At 35.2% G+C, this 18,562-nt stretch overlaps 1 protein-coding gene across 2 annotated transcripts; it reads right to left on the bottom strand.

Annotated features, from left to right (window-relative positions):
• Positions 1 to 1,181: 1,181 nt before the first annotated feature.
• LOC112158178 (probable serine/threonine-protein kinase kinX) lies at positions 1,182 to 17,759 on the bottom strand. 2 transcript variants are annotated; one of them, XM_036210519.1, is made up of 20 exons: positions 17,124 to 17,759; positions 11,559 to 11,771; positions 11,272 to 11,322; positions 9,137 to 9,259; positions 9,040 to 9,066; positions 8,342 to 8,368; positions 5,967 to 8,015; positions 5,785 to 5,895; positions 4,264 to 4,461; positions 4,125 to 4,187; positions 3,383 to 3,421; positions 3,233 to 3,274; positions 3,087 to 3,152; positions 2,971 to 3,006; positions 2,843 to 2,884; positions 2,483 to 2,536; positions 2,340 to 2,387; positions 1,674 to 2,254; positions 1,552 to 1,590; positions 1,182 to 1,212 (listed from the first exon to the last, which is right to left on the bottom strand). In XM_036210519.1, exons 1-18 carry the CDS (start codon positions 17,140 to 17,142, stop codon positions 1,806 to 1,808), a joined length of 3,657 nt encoding a protein of 1,218 aa, XP_036066412.1. In that variant the 5' UTR covers positions 17,143 to 17,759; the 3' UTR covers positions 1,182 to 1,212; positions 1,552 to 1,590; positions 1,674 to 1,805. The 2 variants fall into 2 exon arrangements, with proteins under 2 accessions (XP_036066412.1, XP_036066413.1); XM_036210520.1 differs by lacking the exon at positions 11,272 to 11,322.
• Between the last annotated feature and the right edge of the window lie 803 nt (positions 17,760 to 18,562).

Below are 18,562 nucleotides of genomic sequence, written 5' to 3'. Positions count from 1 at the left end.
TGAAAGAAGAGAGTAGGTAAACAAAAAAGTACTCTTTCAGTACCTTGAATTCATGTGTTAAATGTATGTGTATCAAAGTACTTATCATGTTTAAGAAGAGAGTAGGAAGTACATAGGAAGTAACTTTTAAGTACTTTTAGTTGATGTGGTAAGTTTATGTGCCATGTAAATACCTACGCAAATACCATGAAAATACTCAGTAGGTAACTTGTGGGTATCATGTAGATACCTAGTAAGTACCGCACAGTAAAAGGAAATGTTTCCATTTGCTTGACTGCTTCTATGCAAGTCAATTTTCTAAAGTAGTGAAGAAAATATTTTGTCACTTGAAAGACAAAATTCCACACATTTTAAAGAATTAGAGTTTTGTAAAAAAAAAAGAAAAGTAGTTTTTGCTACTCTCTTGACCTCTGATAATCTTAAAAACATTTCATCTTCACAGTTGAACCACAGATTTGTAAGAAATAAAATTAAGGTACTTAAAAATAAGAGGATCAGTGAACAGGAAATTCATTTTACCTTGAAAATCTGGCCAGAATATCAGCATTTTTAAAGAATTATTGATGATGAAATCTTAGTAATATATTGAAGTAATATATTAAAATTTGCACAATAATGACAAAAAAGGTTGTTTTTAATCACCTTTAGATTTTACAATTTATTTTTTGCAAAAATGTTTTACCAACCGATTCAAGATTTGAGCTTTTTCCCATAAATTTCCCTTAAAATAATTATTTCTTTATTGCAAAAAAACAAAAGGAAAAAAAAAACACTTTTTTTTCCTTCATTCCAGAAATATATATAATAAAAGAAATGGGAAATCTATGGAGCCGCTAAAGGGACATTGAAATAAAAAGAACAAAGAAGTTTATTTTGCACACCAGATAATAACTGATGCTCACCAGTTACTATCTGGTGCGCACAAGTCACTCTGTATATATCTATAGAAATACTTCAATGTCTCTTCAGGGGCTCCGTAGGGAACAAATTTATGTTTAGAAGACTTTTACAGTATAGTTTTTTAAATTTTTAACATATTCTTCAAAATTTTTGAGATTCCCTATTGGTACCAAGATAGACTGAGTTCGATTTTGTTCCACCAGGAGAAGCCTTCAGCAGAAAGTCTAGGTTAAGTGAACTTTCAAAGAAAATATTGCTTACCTTTTTTAGTCACTGCTTTGGTTTTTGTTTTCTCTTTTTTAGCTGTCGGCTCTGTAAAATAAAAAAATAAATAAATGCCCCTTAGCAGCTCTCAATCTAATATTCCTATTCATAGATCAGGTGTTTGAGCCTCCAAGAATTCAATATTTACCAAAAAACTGATCTAAAGGCTATAAAACGGCAAAAGATTCAGCTAAAACTAATATTTTCTTTGTCTGTGAGAAGATAATTATGTTTATACATTCATGCAGACTCCGTTTTTCTCAGTGAATGCACAGATAGCTCTTTGTGTCATTAAGTATCAGTGTTAATGCTGCAGCTGTAGTTAGCTACAGGAAGCAGTTGTCTGCTTAATTAAGCATTTAGCCTGTTAGGCGCAGCATTCAGTACCTTTCACTGAAGCGGCGGCCTTGACTTTTTTCTTTGTAGCTGAAAGTGACAATATGGGAATTACTGCTAATGAGAGAAAAAAAAATAACTGTTAATGCAAATAAACAGTAAGTAATCCCTACCTTTCTTGGCGGAGGCAGTTTTATCTTCTTCCACGACGGTCTCTGCTTCTTAAAGGAGAAAGTTTATGATGTTATTTTGATTTTTATGCTTTAACGTTGAATGTTTTTTAGCTTTTCCTTGTGTGATTTATGCTATAAAATGTGTAAATATGGCAAAAAATAGGATAAAGAAAGAATCAGTGCACCTTGAGGTGGAGCTGGAGGAGGAGCTTGAGCCTCAGCAGGAGCTGGAGGCGGAGCTTGAGACTCAGCTGGAGCTGGAGGAGGAGCTTGAGCCTCAGCTGGAGCTGGAGGAGGAGCTTGAATATCAGCTGGAGCTGGAGGAGGAGCTTGAGCACCAGCTGCGGGTGGAGCCGGAGTCTGGACCTCCGGTTGGGTCGCTTCCTTGTGTTCTGGAGCCTCCGGCTGAACCGGATCCGCCACTTCTGGAGGAGGAGGCGGAGCCACAGGCTGATACAGAGGCTGATACGGTTGATATGGAGCATACAGAGGCTGCATCAGGGGCAGAGGAGATTGTGGGTGATAAACCGGCGGGTTCGGTGGAACTCCAGGATGGACCGTCACAACCGGAGCAGACGGACCTAAAAAATACAAAAACATGTTCGGAAAAGAAAAAGTAAAAACAAATCTATAAAAATGTTGAAGATAAGCGACACCAGTGATTACCCGACGCCGTTGGAGGAGGGTACGGATTATCTGTGACTATGTGATGAACTGGAAGAAAGACCATTGATGATAATAATAATTCCAATGTATATGTGTCTTTATGTATTGCCATAAAGCATCTGATTAAAATCTTAGTTGCTTACCATACCAGCCTGGAGGGGAAGGGCAGTAAACTGGTGCGGGTCTGCAGGGACCCACTGGAGGAAAATAATGAAAGAATATAAGAAACAAACGTAGGCAAAATTTACTAAAATGTTGTTTTAATCATTAAAACATTTAAAATATTCATCGTATTGATAAAAAACGTGGTAGAATAACAATGTGAAGATAATATTCTCATTATTTTTATTATTTTTCCTTAATAAAAGGACAAATTTAAGCAGATTTTAGGGGTTTGCTTAAAGCAAACGAATCTTTAATTCATTAATTTTATCCTAACATCTGTTACCAAGGCAACAGTGAAGAAACGGTTTAAAATCACAATGAAAAAGATGAATTCCTACCTTCTGGTGCAGGTTCGGTGATGTGTTCCTGCTTTTTGGTCTCTGAATTTAAACATAATCAGAATTAAATATAAATGAATGATGCATTAAAATAGTGTAATTGTGAAGAAACATCAAAGTTACTCAACCTTTCTTTGCAGATCTGCTCTTCTGTTTTAATTTGGCTTTTAAGAAAGGAGAATAAAATAAGTTATTTTATCATAAATCCTCTAAAATATTTGAATAATTGGATAATTTGATACACCTTTGAGAAGAGGTCCAAGTCTGATCCGCCTAGTTTTGGACTCCAGACCTGCAATTCTGGGAAGACCTAAACATAATGTGAGAAGATGATCATCAATATTGAAAATATAAATATAAAAAAGGTAATAAAGTGTTAGCAAGACTCACCCTGCTTTTTGAGTTTTTCATCAGGACTCACAGATTCCACACCTTAAATTAGAAACTCAACAAATTACAAAATTGATCATACTTTAATTTCAATTTAAGGCAATTATTTTTATTTGGTATATTAGTCTCTTAAGTTGGAATTATTTTTACCTTTTTTCCTTCTCAAAGCTGAAACCCTCCTGGGAGCATCTAAAAATGCAGAAAATCCAATCAAATCAATTATTTAAAATCCTTGTGGGCAACAGCTTTATTGAACTTTATTTATTTTTACTTTTTATACATGTTGTCAATTCAAAGTGCAAAGATTCAATACAATAAGCAGCGCTTTAAAATCATTGCAATCGAAAAAAGAAAAAAATAGGAGCAGCAAAAAGACACTAGAAAACACCAAAATTCAGAATTGAAATAATGTTGGGAAACATCCAAGATCATCTGTGCAGCTAAGAGCACCTTCTCGGATTAGTTTTCTGGGTTCTAAAAACTGATTGCTCACAATTACACTGTTTCTGAGACAACAAACAGACTTTAGAGAGTTTAAAAACTATAAATATTGCTATTCAGAAAGTCTCCATATTTTCATCATTAAGTATTTGGCTTTTTTTAACAGTTCAGAACAGAACATATAAAAAAGAAATAGAATTGCGTCGCCACCTATTAGTATTTTGTCACAAAAATTACCATTAAGTGACCTCAATTTAGTATTTTATTAACAATTTTTCAGGCACAAATTAATATTTTATTTGCTTCCATTCCTACCACTAATTTGTGATCACAAAATACAATGGTTTATAGCCTCAAAATAATAATTTGTACATATAAAATATGAATTTGTGCCCTCAAATGCTAATGTTGATTTAAGCGCATAAAATACTAGTGAAACCGTCACACCAACCTTTGCTTTTTTCCGCCTTGCTGGGAGCCTCCCTGCTTTTTGTGGAGTGCAAACATGGACACTCTGGAATCAGAAAGAGAGGAAATGAAAATGAGTCCCTAAATCTGACAGACAAACACTTCCTTCCTTCAGTTCGGACCTGCAGGTTCAGGTTTTGTGGCCTCGTCTTCCGCCTCAGGCAAAGGTTTCACCACGTTCACTGTTGCTCGGTCTTCTTCGTCATCTTCGTCTTCCTCCTCTTTCTTATCCTCATCTTTGTGCGCAGGTTCTTTGGGCTCACCAGCTTCTTCCTCCTCATCCTCTTCCTCCTCATCAGAACCATCAACCTCGCTGGAGTCTGACAGCATTTGAATAAACTCAGAATACGAATCAGCAAGTAAAATAAATATTAAGATTGATTATTTAGAATGTGTTTAAATGTGATTTCAGACATTGACATGGTTGCCAGATTAGGGGGTTTTCTTGTAGATTTGGTGGATTTGATTCAGGCAGACGTTGCTTTGGGCAGGTGGACGTAATGTTTAAAGCCATACAGGCAGGTGAGGCAATGCACGTATCATGGCATATATAGCTACTAATATAGCAACCAATAATAAAATAAACGTGTCCTCTTATCTATTGAGATGGTTGCCAGATTGGGCAGTTTCGATTTTGACTCCTTGGAGAAACATTGCTTTGGGCAGGTTGACATAATTTTTCACATCTTTCACATACAGTCAATGCACGAATCATAAGATGAATAGTTACAAATGCCTTTTATATGAATGATTTTACTATTTTCATCCTCAAAATGTCTGCGTTTTTGAGTATTTTCTGTTTATATTCATCGAACAGTGTGAGGAGATGCAGCACCAAGCTTCACCAAATTCCATATAAACTTGGTTGAGTGTGTGCCTTTAGTGTACTCATCGTACGCTGATGATGTAATGCTTTACAAACTTTTTTCATATGTTCTTAAAATTTGTATTCCATATCCCCACTTTCTATTTAATCTTACATATTTCTTTGTTTGACATGACATGAAGCTGACAATGAGGAAAGCATCTGTGCTTTTCGTGATATTAATAAAGACACAATATTTTGTTTTATGAATGGATTAAGTTTTTGGGGGGATTTTTGCTGTTGGCTTTTTATCACAAAATTTCAGATTGATACACAAGAACATTCATAAGAGCAGGTTTCTTAAAATTTAAACCAGTCTTTAATGTGTTTCACAAGAAGATTTGCTTATTTTTACCTAAAAAAAGTAAAAAGCACAAAAACATTTAATACTTTTGTTTATTATGACAAGTTATACCAGAATCCTTAAGCTAATATTTTTTATTAGTGTTTTTTCTTCTATTTTTTTTATTTATCTTTAAGTTTAAGGGAAAAAAATGGGTCGCAATCTCGTTGATAATAAAGTTTAATAAGTGTCGTCTTTTATGTATTTCTCTGAATACAAAATTATGGGATGTAATTTTATTAGAAATGTCTCAAAGTTAGATCTTCAACCAAAAAGGGAACTAATAATAATAATAGATAAATAATAACTGCTGATTAATTACTGACTTTTGAAGGATCTGGCAGTTTTTAGAAGACTTTTTGGCTTGAAAACGGTGACTATCTGGCAACATAGTTCAGAATTGTTCTTACAGGTAAAGATGTGTGATTAACCCACCTGTTTCAGCCTGTTCGTCTTCATCATCGTCCGGTGTGGGCTCCTCTCCACCCTCAGCTTCATCAGTCTTTGGCGCCACCTCTTGGCCAGTGAGTGCTGCTGCAGCGGCAGCTACAAAGACAAAAAAACAGCTTTTTTATGCACAAAAACACACAAAGAAATCAAAAAAATCTTTGAAATACCTGCCAACAAGATGTCTTCATCATCTTCTTCATCACTCAAGGATTCTGTTCCTTCAAGATCATCATCATCATCATCAGAGGCTTTGTCCTCCTCTTCCTCCTCATCTTCATCCTCTGATTTATAGTCGTCGCTTGTCAATAAATCATCACTGAAGTCTTCATCAAGCTTCAAGGAAATCTCCTCTTTCTCATCTTCATCACCTAAAACTCCACTATCTGAGGATGAGGAAGAGGGAATGTTAGACTCCTCTTCATCGTGGAGGTCCTCTTCATCCTCAGGTTCATCCTCGTTTTTAGCGGTTACCACGACGTCTTTGTCAAAATCTTCATCCTCAAAGTCTTCCTCTTCTTCGTCTTCATCGTCTGCAAAATGCTCAGAGGTGGCGACGGATTCGTCTTCCCCTGATTGGTCCAGATCATCGTCTGTAGTTTTCAGATCTTCCTCCTCATCTTTGTCATCGTCGGTTTTGAGTGGAGGAAGATCTTCCTCAGCAACGGGTTTAAGATCATCTTCATCTTCATCGATCACCAGAGGAGGAAGACCCAAGTCATCGTCGGTGTCGTCTGCAGGTAGATCGTCGCTGTCAGACGACAGAACATCTTCGTCTTTCTCTTCCTCTTCCTCGCTTGAAAGAAGTGGCGGTTCATCTGAAGAGTCAAGAAGGTCTTCATCACCTGTCGTATCGTCTTCATCAGACAGCGTTAGGTCTTCATCACTCTCTGCTTCAGAATCCAACTCTTCATCCTCTGACAGCAAAACGGCTACAGGAGAATCTTCCTCATCAGTAGCAGCAGGTTCCTCTGAAGACTCTTCCTCATCTTCATCAGCCTCATCTGTGGCTACAGCCTCCTCTTCCTCCTCTTCCTCAGGCTTTTCATCATCCTTGCCCACATCTTCACCAGCTGCTTCCTCCTCCAAGTCATCTTCATCTTTATCTTCAGGCTTTGGTTCAGGTTCAGGTTCTGCCTCACCCTCGTCTTCATCTTCTTCAGCCTCACCCTCGTCTTCATCAGCAGTTGCTTCTTCAACTTCTGTTTTGTCATCTTCGTCTTCTTGCAATTTTTCATCTTCTTCTCCATCTTCAGCTTTTTTTGCTTCCTCCTCTTCATCTTCTGTTTCCTCCTCCTCCTCCTCTTCCTCTGCATCCCCATCCTCTTCAGTTTCTGTCTTCTTTACTTCTTCGTCATCCTCTTCCTCTTCTTCTGTCTCTTCCTCTTTTATCTTATCTTCTTCCTCATCAACTCCACCAGCCCCCTCTTCTTCAGTTTCATCTTCATCCTTGTCTACAACTTCTTCCACCTCCCCGTCTTCATCCTCGTCTTCATCTTCTCCTTCATCCTCTCCTACAGTTTTTTCTTCCTCCTCTTCGGCTCCATCTTCCTCCTCTACTATCTCTCCTGCCTCCTCTTCATCAGCTCCCTCTTCCTCCTCATCTATTTCTTTTGCCTCCACTTTTTCCTCTTCTTCATCTCCCTCTTCATCCTCTACTACCTCTCCTGCCTCCTCTTCTTCATCTCCCTCTTCATCCTCCTCTACTACTTCTCCTGCCTCCTCTTCTTCATCTCCCTCTTCATCCTCCTCTACTACTTCTCCTGCCTCCTCTTCATCAGCTTCCTCTTCATCCTCTTCTACTGCTTCTTCTGCCTCTTCCTCTTCTTCAGCTCCTTCATCCTCTTCTTCAATTTCTTCCTCCTCATCTTCTTCTTCTTCTACCTCACCCTCTTCCTCCTCTGCCAGTTCTTCTTCCTCTCCTTCATCCTCTTCGCCTTCCTCCTCCTCTTCTTCATACACATCTTCTTCATCCTCACCGTAATAATCTTCATACTCCTCTGCGAACTCCTCTTCATATTCCTCATATTCATCCTCTTCATCTTCGTCTTCTTCATCCTCTTCTTTTACCAACCCTTCCTCTTCCTCTTCAGCAGCATCTTCCTCCTCCTCCTCCTCCTCTCCAGCAGCCTCTTCTTCCTCTTCTTCCTCCTCCTCCTCCTCCTCCTCCTCCTCTTCCTCTACTTCTGTTGTTTCCTTCTGAACTTGCATTTCTAAAACTGAAAGAAAATGAAAATATAAGAAACTAAAATGTAATTTAAAAAAAAGTAAAACGGTCGGAGCATCGAGGGTGTACTCTGAGGTGGCTAGGATAGGCTCCAGCAACCTCAAAGGGATTAAAAGGGTTTAGAAAATGGATGGTGCGAAACAAATTTGTTTTATACATTCTTGATTTCTGTATAAATGTGACATTTTGTTTTCTTTTTCATATCTTCAAAAAGCCAAACTGTAAGCAAAATATATATACAAGTTGAACAAAACTTCCAACTTTATTTATTTATTTTTTCCTCATGCAATCCAGATCTGTTAAAGAAATAACACGAACCTTTACTTCTTGTTGGTAGAAATTCCCCTGGAAAAATTAGACAAAAGCAAACTTTTAAATAAATACCAGGAAGCAAAAACGAAATACAAAATGTACAGAACAAAAACACGCAACAGATTTAGTGTTCAAACATTATAAGATATGATTAGTAGGGTGCAAACAGACACATAAAACAGCTTAAAAAAATCCATCAGACGTTCAACACTTTTATTTAATATATTCTAGAACGGTAATTATTTCTTTCTATGAGCTTAGTTGGCAGTTATCTGGAGGGTGGGGTGGATTAACTGTAACAAACAAACGGAATACCTTTTCCTTTCAAACTCTTCAACTCTTCTTCCTCCTCCAACCAACTTGTATCTTTGAGATGGTTCACAAATTCAATAACAAAATCTGCTTGAAGCTTTTAATGTCACATTTTGAATCAACTTTTATTAGATATACAAACTAAATACTAATAATTTAGTTTTTTTGTGTTTATGAACTTGAGCTGCTCAAAATGCAGCTCAAATCTTCATCATTTTGAGTTTTAGTCCTCCAGCTGCATGTTACCTTAAATCACTGCAACTGAAATGAGATTTTCTCCATAATTGATTCTTTTTAAGTCATGCTTCTGCAAAAAGACTTAAACAACAGATGCACCGATTTCTAAATTGAAAAACATGCCCTAATTTTAAAAAAATTGAGATAAAACAAACCTTTTTTCCGAACTGCATAAATGGTTCCTATAGAAACCGGAGAGAAATGTGAGAACTTTAAGCTTTAGAACAAAAAACCACAGTGTTTGAGGGATACCTTCTTCTTCAGGAGCGATCAGATTCGCCCCAAAGTTTAAGATCGCCGTGAAGACGTTGGATGATTCCTCCACGGCGTCATTCACCACCTTCATGGGGTCGGAGCTGATTTTATTGATGCCTCCTGGGAGAGGACGGACACAGAAACACACACTTTGCTTCAGTTTTTGATTTCAACATCTTTTCATTTGCTTAAAAAGACTTTCAGGCCTGAATTTTATTTTCTAATTATAAATAAATAATCTTCAATATTTTTCTGTTTAAGTTGATACTAATATAAAGTAGAATCCAGAATTTATTGGAATTGGAACCCATGTAGGGTTCAAAGGTCCCATATTTTTTCAAAATAAAAGCATAACTGTTCATGGATTTGATTAAAAGAAAATTCAACCAAAAATGTGATTAAAAAATATTCATTCCTGAATTTTATTTCCAATTACATATAAATAATCTTCAATATTTTTCCATTCAAGGCGACACTAAATTAAATAGAATCCAGAATTTATTGGGATTAGAACCTGTGGCATGCAGGGTTTAAAGGTCCCGTCATTTTTCAAAACAAAAGCATAAGGTCACATCATTTTTCAAAATAAATTCCTAACTGTTCAGTGATGTGATTTAAAAAATATTAATTCCTGAATTAAATTTTCAATTATATATGAATAAAATCTTACTAATCTTATTAAATTAATTAGAATCCTGAATTCACTAGAATTTGCAATTTATGGCAAGAAAATTTTAAAAGTATTTTTTTTTCTGAATGCATAACTGCTCAGTGATTTAATTAAAAAAATTTAAGCCAAAAAATGTGCCTTAAAAAAACCCTTCATACCTGAATTTTATTTCCGTTTATATAGAAAAAAATCGCCAATATTTTTCTGTTCTAGGTGACACTGATTTAAATAGAATCCTGAATTTAATAGAATTAACAACTTATAACGTTAAGGGTTGAGAAGACCAATCACTTTTCAAAATTAAAGCATAAGGTCTCATAATTTTTTGAAAATAAAAGTGATTTGATCTTTAAAATTTTAATGAAAATTTAAAAAAAAAAAACGTTCATTCCTGAATTTCATTACCAATTATTTATAAAACATTAATACATTTCCATTCTGTGATTCTAAATTAATTAGAATCCAGAATATAATGGAATTAGCGACATATGACGTGAGAGTTTTAAAAAGTCAGAAAATTTTTCAAAAGAAAAGCTGAACTGCTCAGTGATTTGGTTTTAAAAATTTGATTAAAAATTCCTTCAATCTTGAATCTTATTACCAATTATATATGAAAAATAATCAATATTTTTCTGTTCGAGGTGATACTAAATTAAATAAAATTCTGACTTCAATGGTATTAGCCACATATGTCCGAATGGTTTAAAGGTCCCATCATTTTTTTTTTAAATAAAATCATAACTGTTTGATTTCAAAAATTATCATAAAAAAATGAAATTGGCTGAAATTTATTTCCAATTATTTATGACAAATGGTCAATATTTTTCTGTTCAAGTTAAATAGAATCCTGAATTTATTGGAATTTTGCAACATTTGGCATTAAGGGAATAAAAGTCAAATAATTTTTCAAAATAAAAGCATACCTGAAGCTGGAAAACCAGAAAACGTTCAGCTATTCTCTCTTGCATTGATTGAATTGATTTAAAAATAATACTAATTTAATGTTTGTATACCAAAAAGTCGTAACAGGGTCACTTTTCCAAACTCAAGAACAATTTTTTATTCCATATTCAGTGAATTCTGTGCTCACTGAAAGCAAAACCTGCACAGCTTTACCCATCTTGTTAAACACAAAGATGGAGATTTCAGCGCCACCTTGATGGGTTTCATCATCCAGGAGAGATCGGTTGCTCCTGGCGATGCTGAACTCAATCAAGCTCAAGTTCAAAAATCCCCCAAAACCCTCAGAATGTGATTTGGAGCGAAGGTGCTCTTGACAGGTTTACGGGACATTTGAACTTCTTTTTTTTTTAGATAAAAGTTTGCCTGGAATAATATCTCTAGTTTTTCTGAAAATGACGTCAAACATGAAGCAACAAAAAAAGAGCATTGTAGTCGTTGTTAGAAGATTATAATTGTTATAACAAAAAAAAAAAAGTTAGTAGCAGATGGGGAGGCTTGCCTCGACGCCCTGAATCCTTCCAAACTTTCCTGATGCCAGTCGGTGGATCATCTGGTCGGATGAGAAACAGTTACGTGATGCAAACATGTTAAAGCATAACAGAGAGGGGAAAATTAAGGGTTAAAATGAGCCAAAAATGTGAGAAAATATTAAAGAAAAAGTTAGAAGAATGAAATGTCTTCAGTGATGTTATGAAAAACCCTCTAATTAAACAAAATCAGTTAGTTTTGCATTAAAACATGAGATTATTTTGTTTTTGGAATGAAAAATGAAACTGCTCATTGTACCTGAAATGGTTCTATAGTCCATGAGATCAAACATAATGACAAAAACACACGACCAGGTGATGACCAGCGCTAAAACCAAGATCCAGGCCAGCGGGGAGCTGAACGTGGAGTGGAGGTCGTCCGAGAACGTTTTCTTTGGCGTCCGAGCGGAAGCTGCTCCGGCGTCTCCGTTTTTGCTGTCGATGACCATGGTGGTGGTCACTGACGACCGGACTGAGCAATGAAGAGAAACGAAGAGAAATCTTAACAGGTATTATCAAGAGAACCAACGTTTTGTTTGGTTTTAACATCACCTGCTCCTGTTATAACGCTTCATTCTCAATGATGATAACAACAAAGTTTTCAAAACTTTGTTTTTGAACATTCAAGATATTTAAAAAATACATTTTAAAAACAAATTAATTATAAGGTTGTTTGGAACGGGTTACATAAAAATACAAAAATAGAAATTGAGAAGTATTTGGTTTATTTTTTTGTTTCTTTTTTGCTTTTTTAATTTTCTGCTTTTGTTGGTTTTATTTTTGTAACGACATAAAGGTATAAATTTGGTTAAAATAGTTTGGTTGACTTAGTTTCTTCTGTCATCTTTCATTTACACCAAGAACTATTATGATATTTTTAGTTGTGTGCTATGAAAATGAAATAAATAAACTAAAGTAAATATTTGACCAGGTTTTAGGGTTGTTTTAACGTCTCTTTGCTCTCACAGTTTTTGTCTCATTTAGAGCTATAATCTAAAAATAATACAATTATTATTAAAATTAATCAAAATTATTTTCCTCCACAATCTAAAAAAACTTTATTTAAGACGCGAAAAACTCATATTTAAGTTAGAATTTTCGGCTGACGATGTAATTTAAAAGTTCAGAAAATGGTGACAAGTTAGAAACAATAATGTAGATTTATGTTCTAAATATACGTGCTAGGCCAATCGTTATCTTATTTCATTCATATTTTTTTCTAAAATTAGTTATTTTTTTCTAAAATTAGTTATTTCCACTTGTTACAAAAGTTTTAGTCACTTTAATTAAAATAAACTACAATAAGGAACATAAACCTCAAAAAATACCAAATATTTAGTGCTTAGAACTACCAAAAAATAGTGTTTAACATTAAATATGAAGGGATTCTTTTTAACATTTAGCTTTTTAACTTATTTTTTCCAACTCATTGTTTCTAGATTTTGATATATTATTAAAAGATTTGGTAAGACTTTACACACCATGAAGCATTAGTTAAGCATTAGTTAAAACTTAATCATTTATAAAGCCTTTCTTCTACTTTATTAACCATTAGCAAGTAGATTATATGTGCTGCTATTGACAACTTATGTTACGTTTTAAATAATTAAGTGTTAAGGCATGTTAAGACTTTCTTCATTAACATTTCAATAATTTAAGTACTGAATGATTTACAAACCGGTTATTTAGTGAATGATTTCAAAACCTTTTAAATGTAATCATTGGATAATTAAGAACAAATTGTCAATAACGACACAAATAAGCTACTTTCTAATACTTAATAAAGTAGGAGTGAGGCTTTATAAATGATTGATTAAGTGTTAACTTGTGCTCAACAGGATTGTTTGTTTGACACGTTAGCATTTATTAGCTATGATGCTAGCAGTAATTTCCCACTCCTACAAGCTGCAAACCTGTCGGGCGTTGCTAAAGCGGCGTCTTGTGCCAGCAGCTCGAAACAATGCGGTTCTGGTTCTCAGAAAGTTCTGTGGAGAAACTTTCCCCGGTACCACTCTCCATATTGTTTTTGTTTTTTAACGGAACACAACAATGACAAACCACTCTCCCTATTGAAGACTCAGCGTACGCTACATACAGCTAACCTAACTGTCAATCATAGATCCAAGCCACACCTCCGCGGCTTAGTCTGGCCCCGCCCCCTTTTGGGCATTTTTCAAATCTGGGCAGAGGATGTAGTCGGCCTGTTTGGTTACCCTTTAACTAATGCGTCATAGAGTGTAGTTGTTACAGTGTTACCAAAGATTTCTTAGTTGCTGTTTGCACAAATCATTTTACTGACTTTTTTTTTTTTTTTGTAATGTTGTCGTTCTTTTCCTATTATTAGGCTAACATTTTTGCAGAGTACACTGTAAAAGGTGAAACATCACATCAATCAACAAAAATTCTGACATGTTTTTGTTTTAATCAAATGATGTTTTTTTTGATAAAAACAAATATTTTTACACAACTTACAGAGCTTTTGTTAAATAATCCAAGGTTTCACTTTTTACAGTGTAGACAGACTTAGTGACTGGAGGCTCACAGGCACACATCGTTACCCTTCTACCACCATGCTTTACAGTTAAGATGCTGCATTTTTAATCCTATACTTTCATTAAAAAGGTGGATGTTTTTAATTTTTAATAAAACAAATTCATTCTTTTAATTTACTGCCATAGACATTTTTTTTTTTTGTTGTTGTTTTACCCCGACAGCTAAAATTGCTTAATTTTTAGCTAAATTCCCCCCAAAAATGTGGATTTATTCAACTTCAATGAACATTTTTTTAAATATGTTCTTAGGTAGAAGTGATAACATTTAATGAAGATTTTTTTTGTGTATTTTACCTAATTTGTTATGAAATAAACAACATGCAGTTCAGTTTGCTTCATGTTTTGTTGTAAACCACTTTTAAATTGACAGTTTGTGTTTTTTTATGTAAAGTTCTTTGAGTTACACATGTATTAAAAGTGTTTTATGACCAGCGAGGCGTCAGCTTGTGTGAAGCGTTTCTATTGATAATCAATGAAATGACCGTCTGTGGATCCTCCTCCCATAAAAGCGTCTCTAATGTTGCGGTGGCGTTTCCAGAGCCGCTCCGACCACCTGTCCGCGCTCCTCAGCGAGTGCTGGCAGCTCCAGTAGGTTACCCCTTTCCTGCTGACTCAAACAGCTTAGCAGGCCTCTAAACAGACACACTCACACGTGATCCTCTGCTAATGCAGCCCAGAGTCTGACAGAACTCTTTAAAGGAGAGAATCTGCAGTCTGATAAGGCAATCTGTTGCATTAGACTTGAAAAAATAATTTAATGGAGCAAAAAGACATGGTTATATAAAGAAGAATGTAAGTTATTTGTTTTTAAGGATTTTAGGTACAAAGTTTCATTTAAATATGATCAAATATACTGAATTTAATGCATCTAAAAGTTTAAAAAGTGATTTTTTTTTTACTAAAAGAAAGGGATTTGACTCTAAAATGTTTGTGAAGTGTAGAGTAAATAAGTTAACAAAAAAAGACTTCAGGTTAAGAAAAAAAACCCTGAGATTGTAGAGGCAGAATCTCATTTCCAACCAAAAAGAAAGGGGAAAAAAGGGCAATTTGCCCTTTACCGACTGGTTTACTGACTGGTTTACTGACTGGTTCCCAAAGGTCAAACTGACTTCAAGGTTTGGCTTCTATCCAGGGACCTGAATGAATAAAGGTTGCTTGCATAAAAACAGAAATAACATCAAAAGCTCAAGAAAAATCTGGTTGATTGATTATTTTAACAGATTAAATATATTATGCATCTATTTTCTTTTGCTTAATACAAAATAAATGTATTTACTTGAGGGAAGGGATCCAAGTTTCACATGCAATATGATTATTATTGGTAAATCAGGTTTATTTTAACAGAACTATTCAGAGTTTGGTCACTTTGAGAACTTTAGAGAAAATGGTAAATAAAAAAAAAAGAAATTTAAAATGAAACATCTGAATGACTATAGAAAACAAATCACAAATCCAAGTTAAGATCAGTTTTAAAGTTAATTCAACACATTTTCTTTGTTCATTTTGCATATCAGTAATTAACAGGAACCAAAAAGAAGAATAAAAAAAGAGAAAAAAGAGATATGTGATATGAATTTATCACTTTTAAAATAATGTTATGTTTTATTTCATAATTAATATGCGTTTTATATTTTGTCTTTTACTTTATAAATACTTGCGGTTTATTTTCAATAATTTGCACTTGTTAAAGATCGGAAGTTGATAATCAAATAATTATAATCATTAAAAAGAACATTTTAAAAAAAAGTTATTTATTATTTTTAGCAAGTTGGTTATTTATTATTTTTAAAATGAGTCAAACCAGTTTTGTTCCAAACTTGACAATAGAAATTCTCGATTTGAGCCTCAAAAAAAAAGAAAAAAAGCAAATGTCACTGTTATTTATAAATACATTTTAATTATGTTATTTTAAAATTCTATTAATCTTGATAATACATAACTAAAGTCCTGTAAAGCAAAAACTTCATATTTAACGGTTTAAAAGTGTCATTTATTGTGTTTACAAGTGCTAAAATAAGTATTTATGATTAAGATTCATTATAATTTAATTAATTACGTGTGTGTGTGGTTTATGTTTATGCATTTTCAAATCAGTTTGTGACTAATTTTCCTAAACTGGATATATTTATATATGGATATATATTTCTGTTGTCTTGTTTTTATTGAAATAAACAAATTCTCAAACCCAAATTTGAGCCCAGGGTTTAAACCAGTTTAAAAAACACAAATCCAGATTAAAAAAGAAAAAATAAATCTGTGGTTTTCACATCAAGATGAAACAGAATTTTGTTTGGACATTAATGCTGTCAGAGTGGAACCTCGTCTAAGATCCAGATTGGATCTGCATGAAACTGAAATCTGTTTAGTCTGATCCAAATCCTGAAGTGGTTCAAGGACCGAGATGTCAAAGATTTATAAGCAACAAACTCGAGCGGAAGAGTCATCGTAAGCGACAGGAAGTCCAATGGAGTCTTACTTCCTGGTTTTGGTCAGGACCAGACCAGCCGGTTCTGGACGAACTGCAGCTTCTTTACTGAGTCCAGAAAGCAGACTGAGCTCCAGGAAGGATCTGATTTAGACGTTTATTGAAATACACGTATTTGGTTCCAATTTCAAAGACTTCACAAAAACCTGGACTCCAGTTTTTTCATTCACTCCTTAGAGTTTTTGGTTGTTTGTGAGAGATTCTGGTCTTTAGGCTTAATTTTTTAATATCAGTCCTCAGTTGAAGTCAACATTACTTCACGCTTTTCAAACCTCATATAGACACTTTCCAAGAATCTGCTTAAATATCTCTGAAAATGTGATTTTAATGCATTATTTAAACTCCTCTCAGTTTGAGCTGAAGTCCTTCAGCCTGACGGCTCCCCTCATCTCAGGTTAACATTTGTTTCTTGTTTGGGGAGGTTGACATCACAGTTATCTCAAATTACCATAACTATTGTTTCTCTTTTAATACCAGGAATACAAATCCAGATATTTGGGAGGTGAAAATGAGGATAAAAAGTCCCAATTCTGCAGATACGATTGAAATGATTAAAAATAGACGCCATGTTTTCACCTCCTAATGGACTATCTCAGTACATCACAAAAACTGGAACTATATTCATGAAGAATTATGGAAAATATATATAAAAAAAGAAAATAATTCTCTAGTAAAAAGGGTATATCGACTCACATTAAAAACATAAACAAGCATCCGGAGCTGCAAAAAAACTACAACTTTTGAATACAAAAATACACATATTTACATCTTCTGTTGCATATTTTACCTTCATGTCCTTCAGTCATACTCCTGAAGCAGTAAATCCTTAACAACTTTCCATGAAAAGAGACGATCTCCTCCTCGCTCCCAGGAAGAATTTAATCCACTCGTGGGAAACTCCTCTCTTTTTTTGAGTTAAAGTTTGGATGAACCTGAAGAGACGGCGACCAAGTTTGGGTAGCCGGGGGGGTCTTTGCCCTTTGCCTGGTTGGGACTGTATAGAGAAACCTCCGCCCCCCTTTCGGCTCAGACAAAATTAGATCAACCAGGAGGGAGTGTTGGCTGACAGGCTGAAGTTTAGCAGAGCAGCAGTGGTCACTATGTGGAGATCTAACGCTAAATAAAAGGATCGTTTGGATGGGAAGCGTTTTTCCTGTTGGTTCCAACAATTAGACCTTTTTAGGCATTCATGTTCTGTTTCTGACGCTCAAAGCCAGAGTTATTTTTATCTCTGCTACTGGCATTCTGCTTCTCCTTTTTAGGCCAGAGGCGTGACCTCTGCACGCCACCCAACTCGCTCCCCCCTCCAGCAGTCACCTACCTCATGCTGACGTCCCGTCAGTGCAGCAGGGAGGCTGAAAGAAAGTCCTAAATGTAACCAAGTCTCACAAATACATGTTTGCATAAAATATTGAGTCATAAAAATAATCCATCCATCCATCCATCCATCTTCTTGACCGCTTCATCCCGTTCGGGGTCGCGGGGGTGCCGGAGCCTATCCCGGCTACTGATGGGCGAAGGCGGGGTACACCCTGGACAGGTCGCCAGTCTGTCGCAGGGCCTCAATCACACATCCAGTCACTCTCACATTCACACCTAGGGGCAATTTAGAGTCACCAATTAACCTATGAAGCATGTTTTTGGACGGTGGGAGGAAGCCGGAGTCCCCGGTGAAAACCCACGCATGCACGGGGAGAACATGCAAACTCCACACAGAAAGGTCCCAGCCGGGATTCGAACCAGGGCCTTCTCGCTGTGAGGCGAGAGCGCTAACCACTTGCGCCACCGTGCAGCCTATAAAAATAATTAAATGTATAAATAAAACATACTGCAAGTCCTGAAATAAGAGTCAAATTCACTTAAATATAAGAATGTTTCGGCTTAGATTTGAGAGGATGGTATCCTGGTCCTCTGCTGCCCTCTAGTGTCTCTCTGTTGCATTTTCCTTTATTGTATTTTTTTTTTTTTTTTTTGCAGTTGTTCTGTTTTCCATTTCTTTCCTCTATCAAACTTTTAATTTTAACCCCAAATCACCTGAGCATGATTGAGTTTCAAAAATCCAACTTTTACGTGTACCTTGAACGTCTCACGTAAATCTTTTTAGCTTTCAAAATTCTAATTGTGACTCAAAATGCAGCATCTCTGGGGGATTTTAGAACTTTTTTGGCAATAAAAATAAAATTATTCTTAATTATTTTGAGGTTTATAAAACAGGAAGTGAGAGCG

The sequence above is a fragment of the Oryzias melastigma genome, linkage group LG24, assembly GCF_002922805.2.
Source record: "Oryzias melastigma strain HK-1 linkage group LG24, ASM292280v2, whole genome shotgun sequence".
NCBI lineage: Eukaryota > Metazoa > Chordata > Actinopteri > Beloniformes > Adrianichthyidae > Oryzias > Oryzias melastigma.
This window is presented reverse-complemented; position numbering and strand designations above follow the sequence as displayed.

Coding starts and splice junctions, on each gene's coding strand:
- LOC112158178 (XM_036210519.1), bottom strand. Junction 9,067..9,136: donor GATCGCTCCTGAAGAAGAAG/GTATCCCTCAAA, acceptor CGGTTTCTATAG/GAACCATTTATGCAGTTCGG. Junction 3,007..3,086: donor ACTTGGACCTCTTCTCAAAG/GTGTATCAAATT, acceptor CTTTCTTAAAAG/CCAAATTAAAACAGAAGAGC.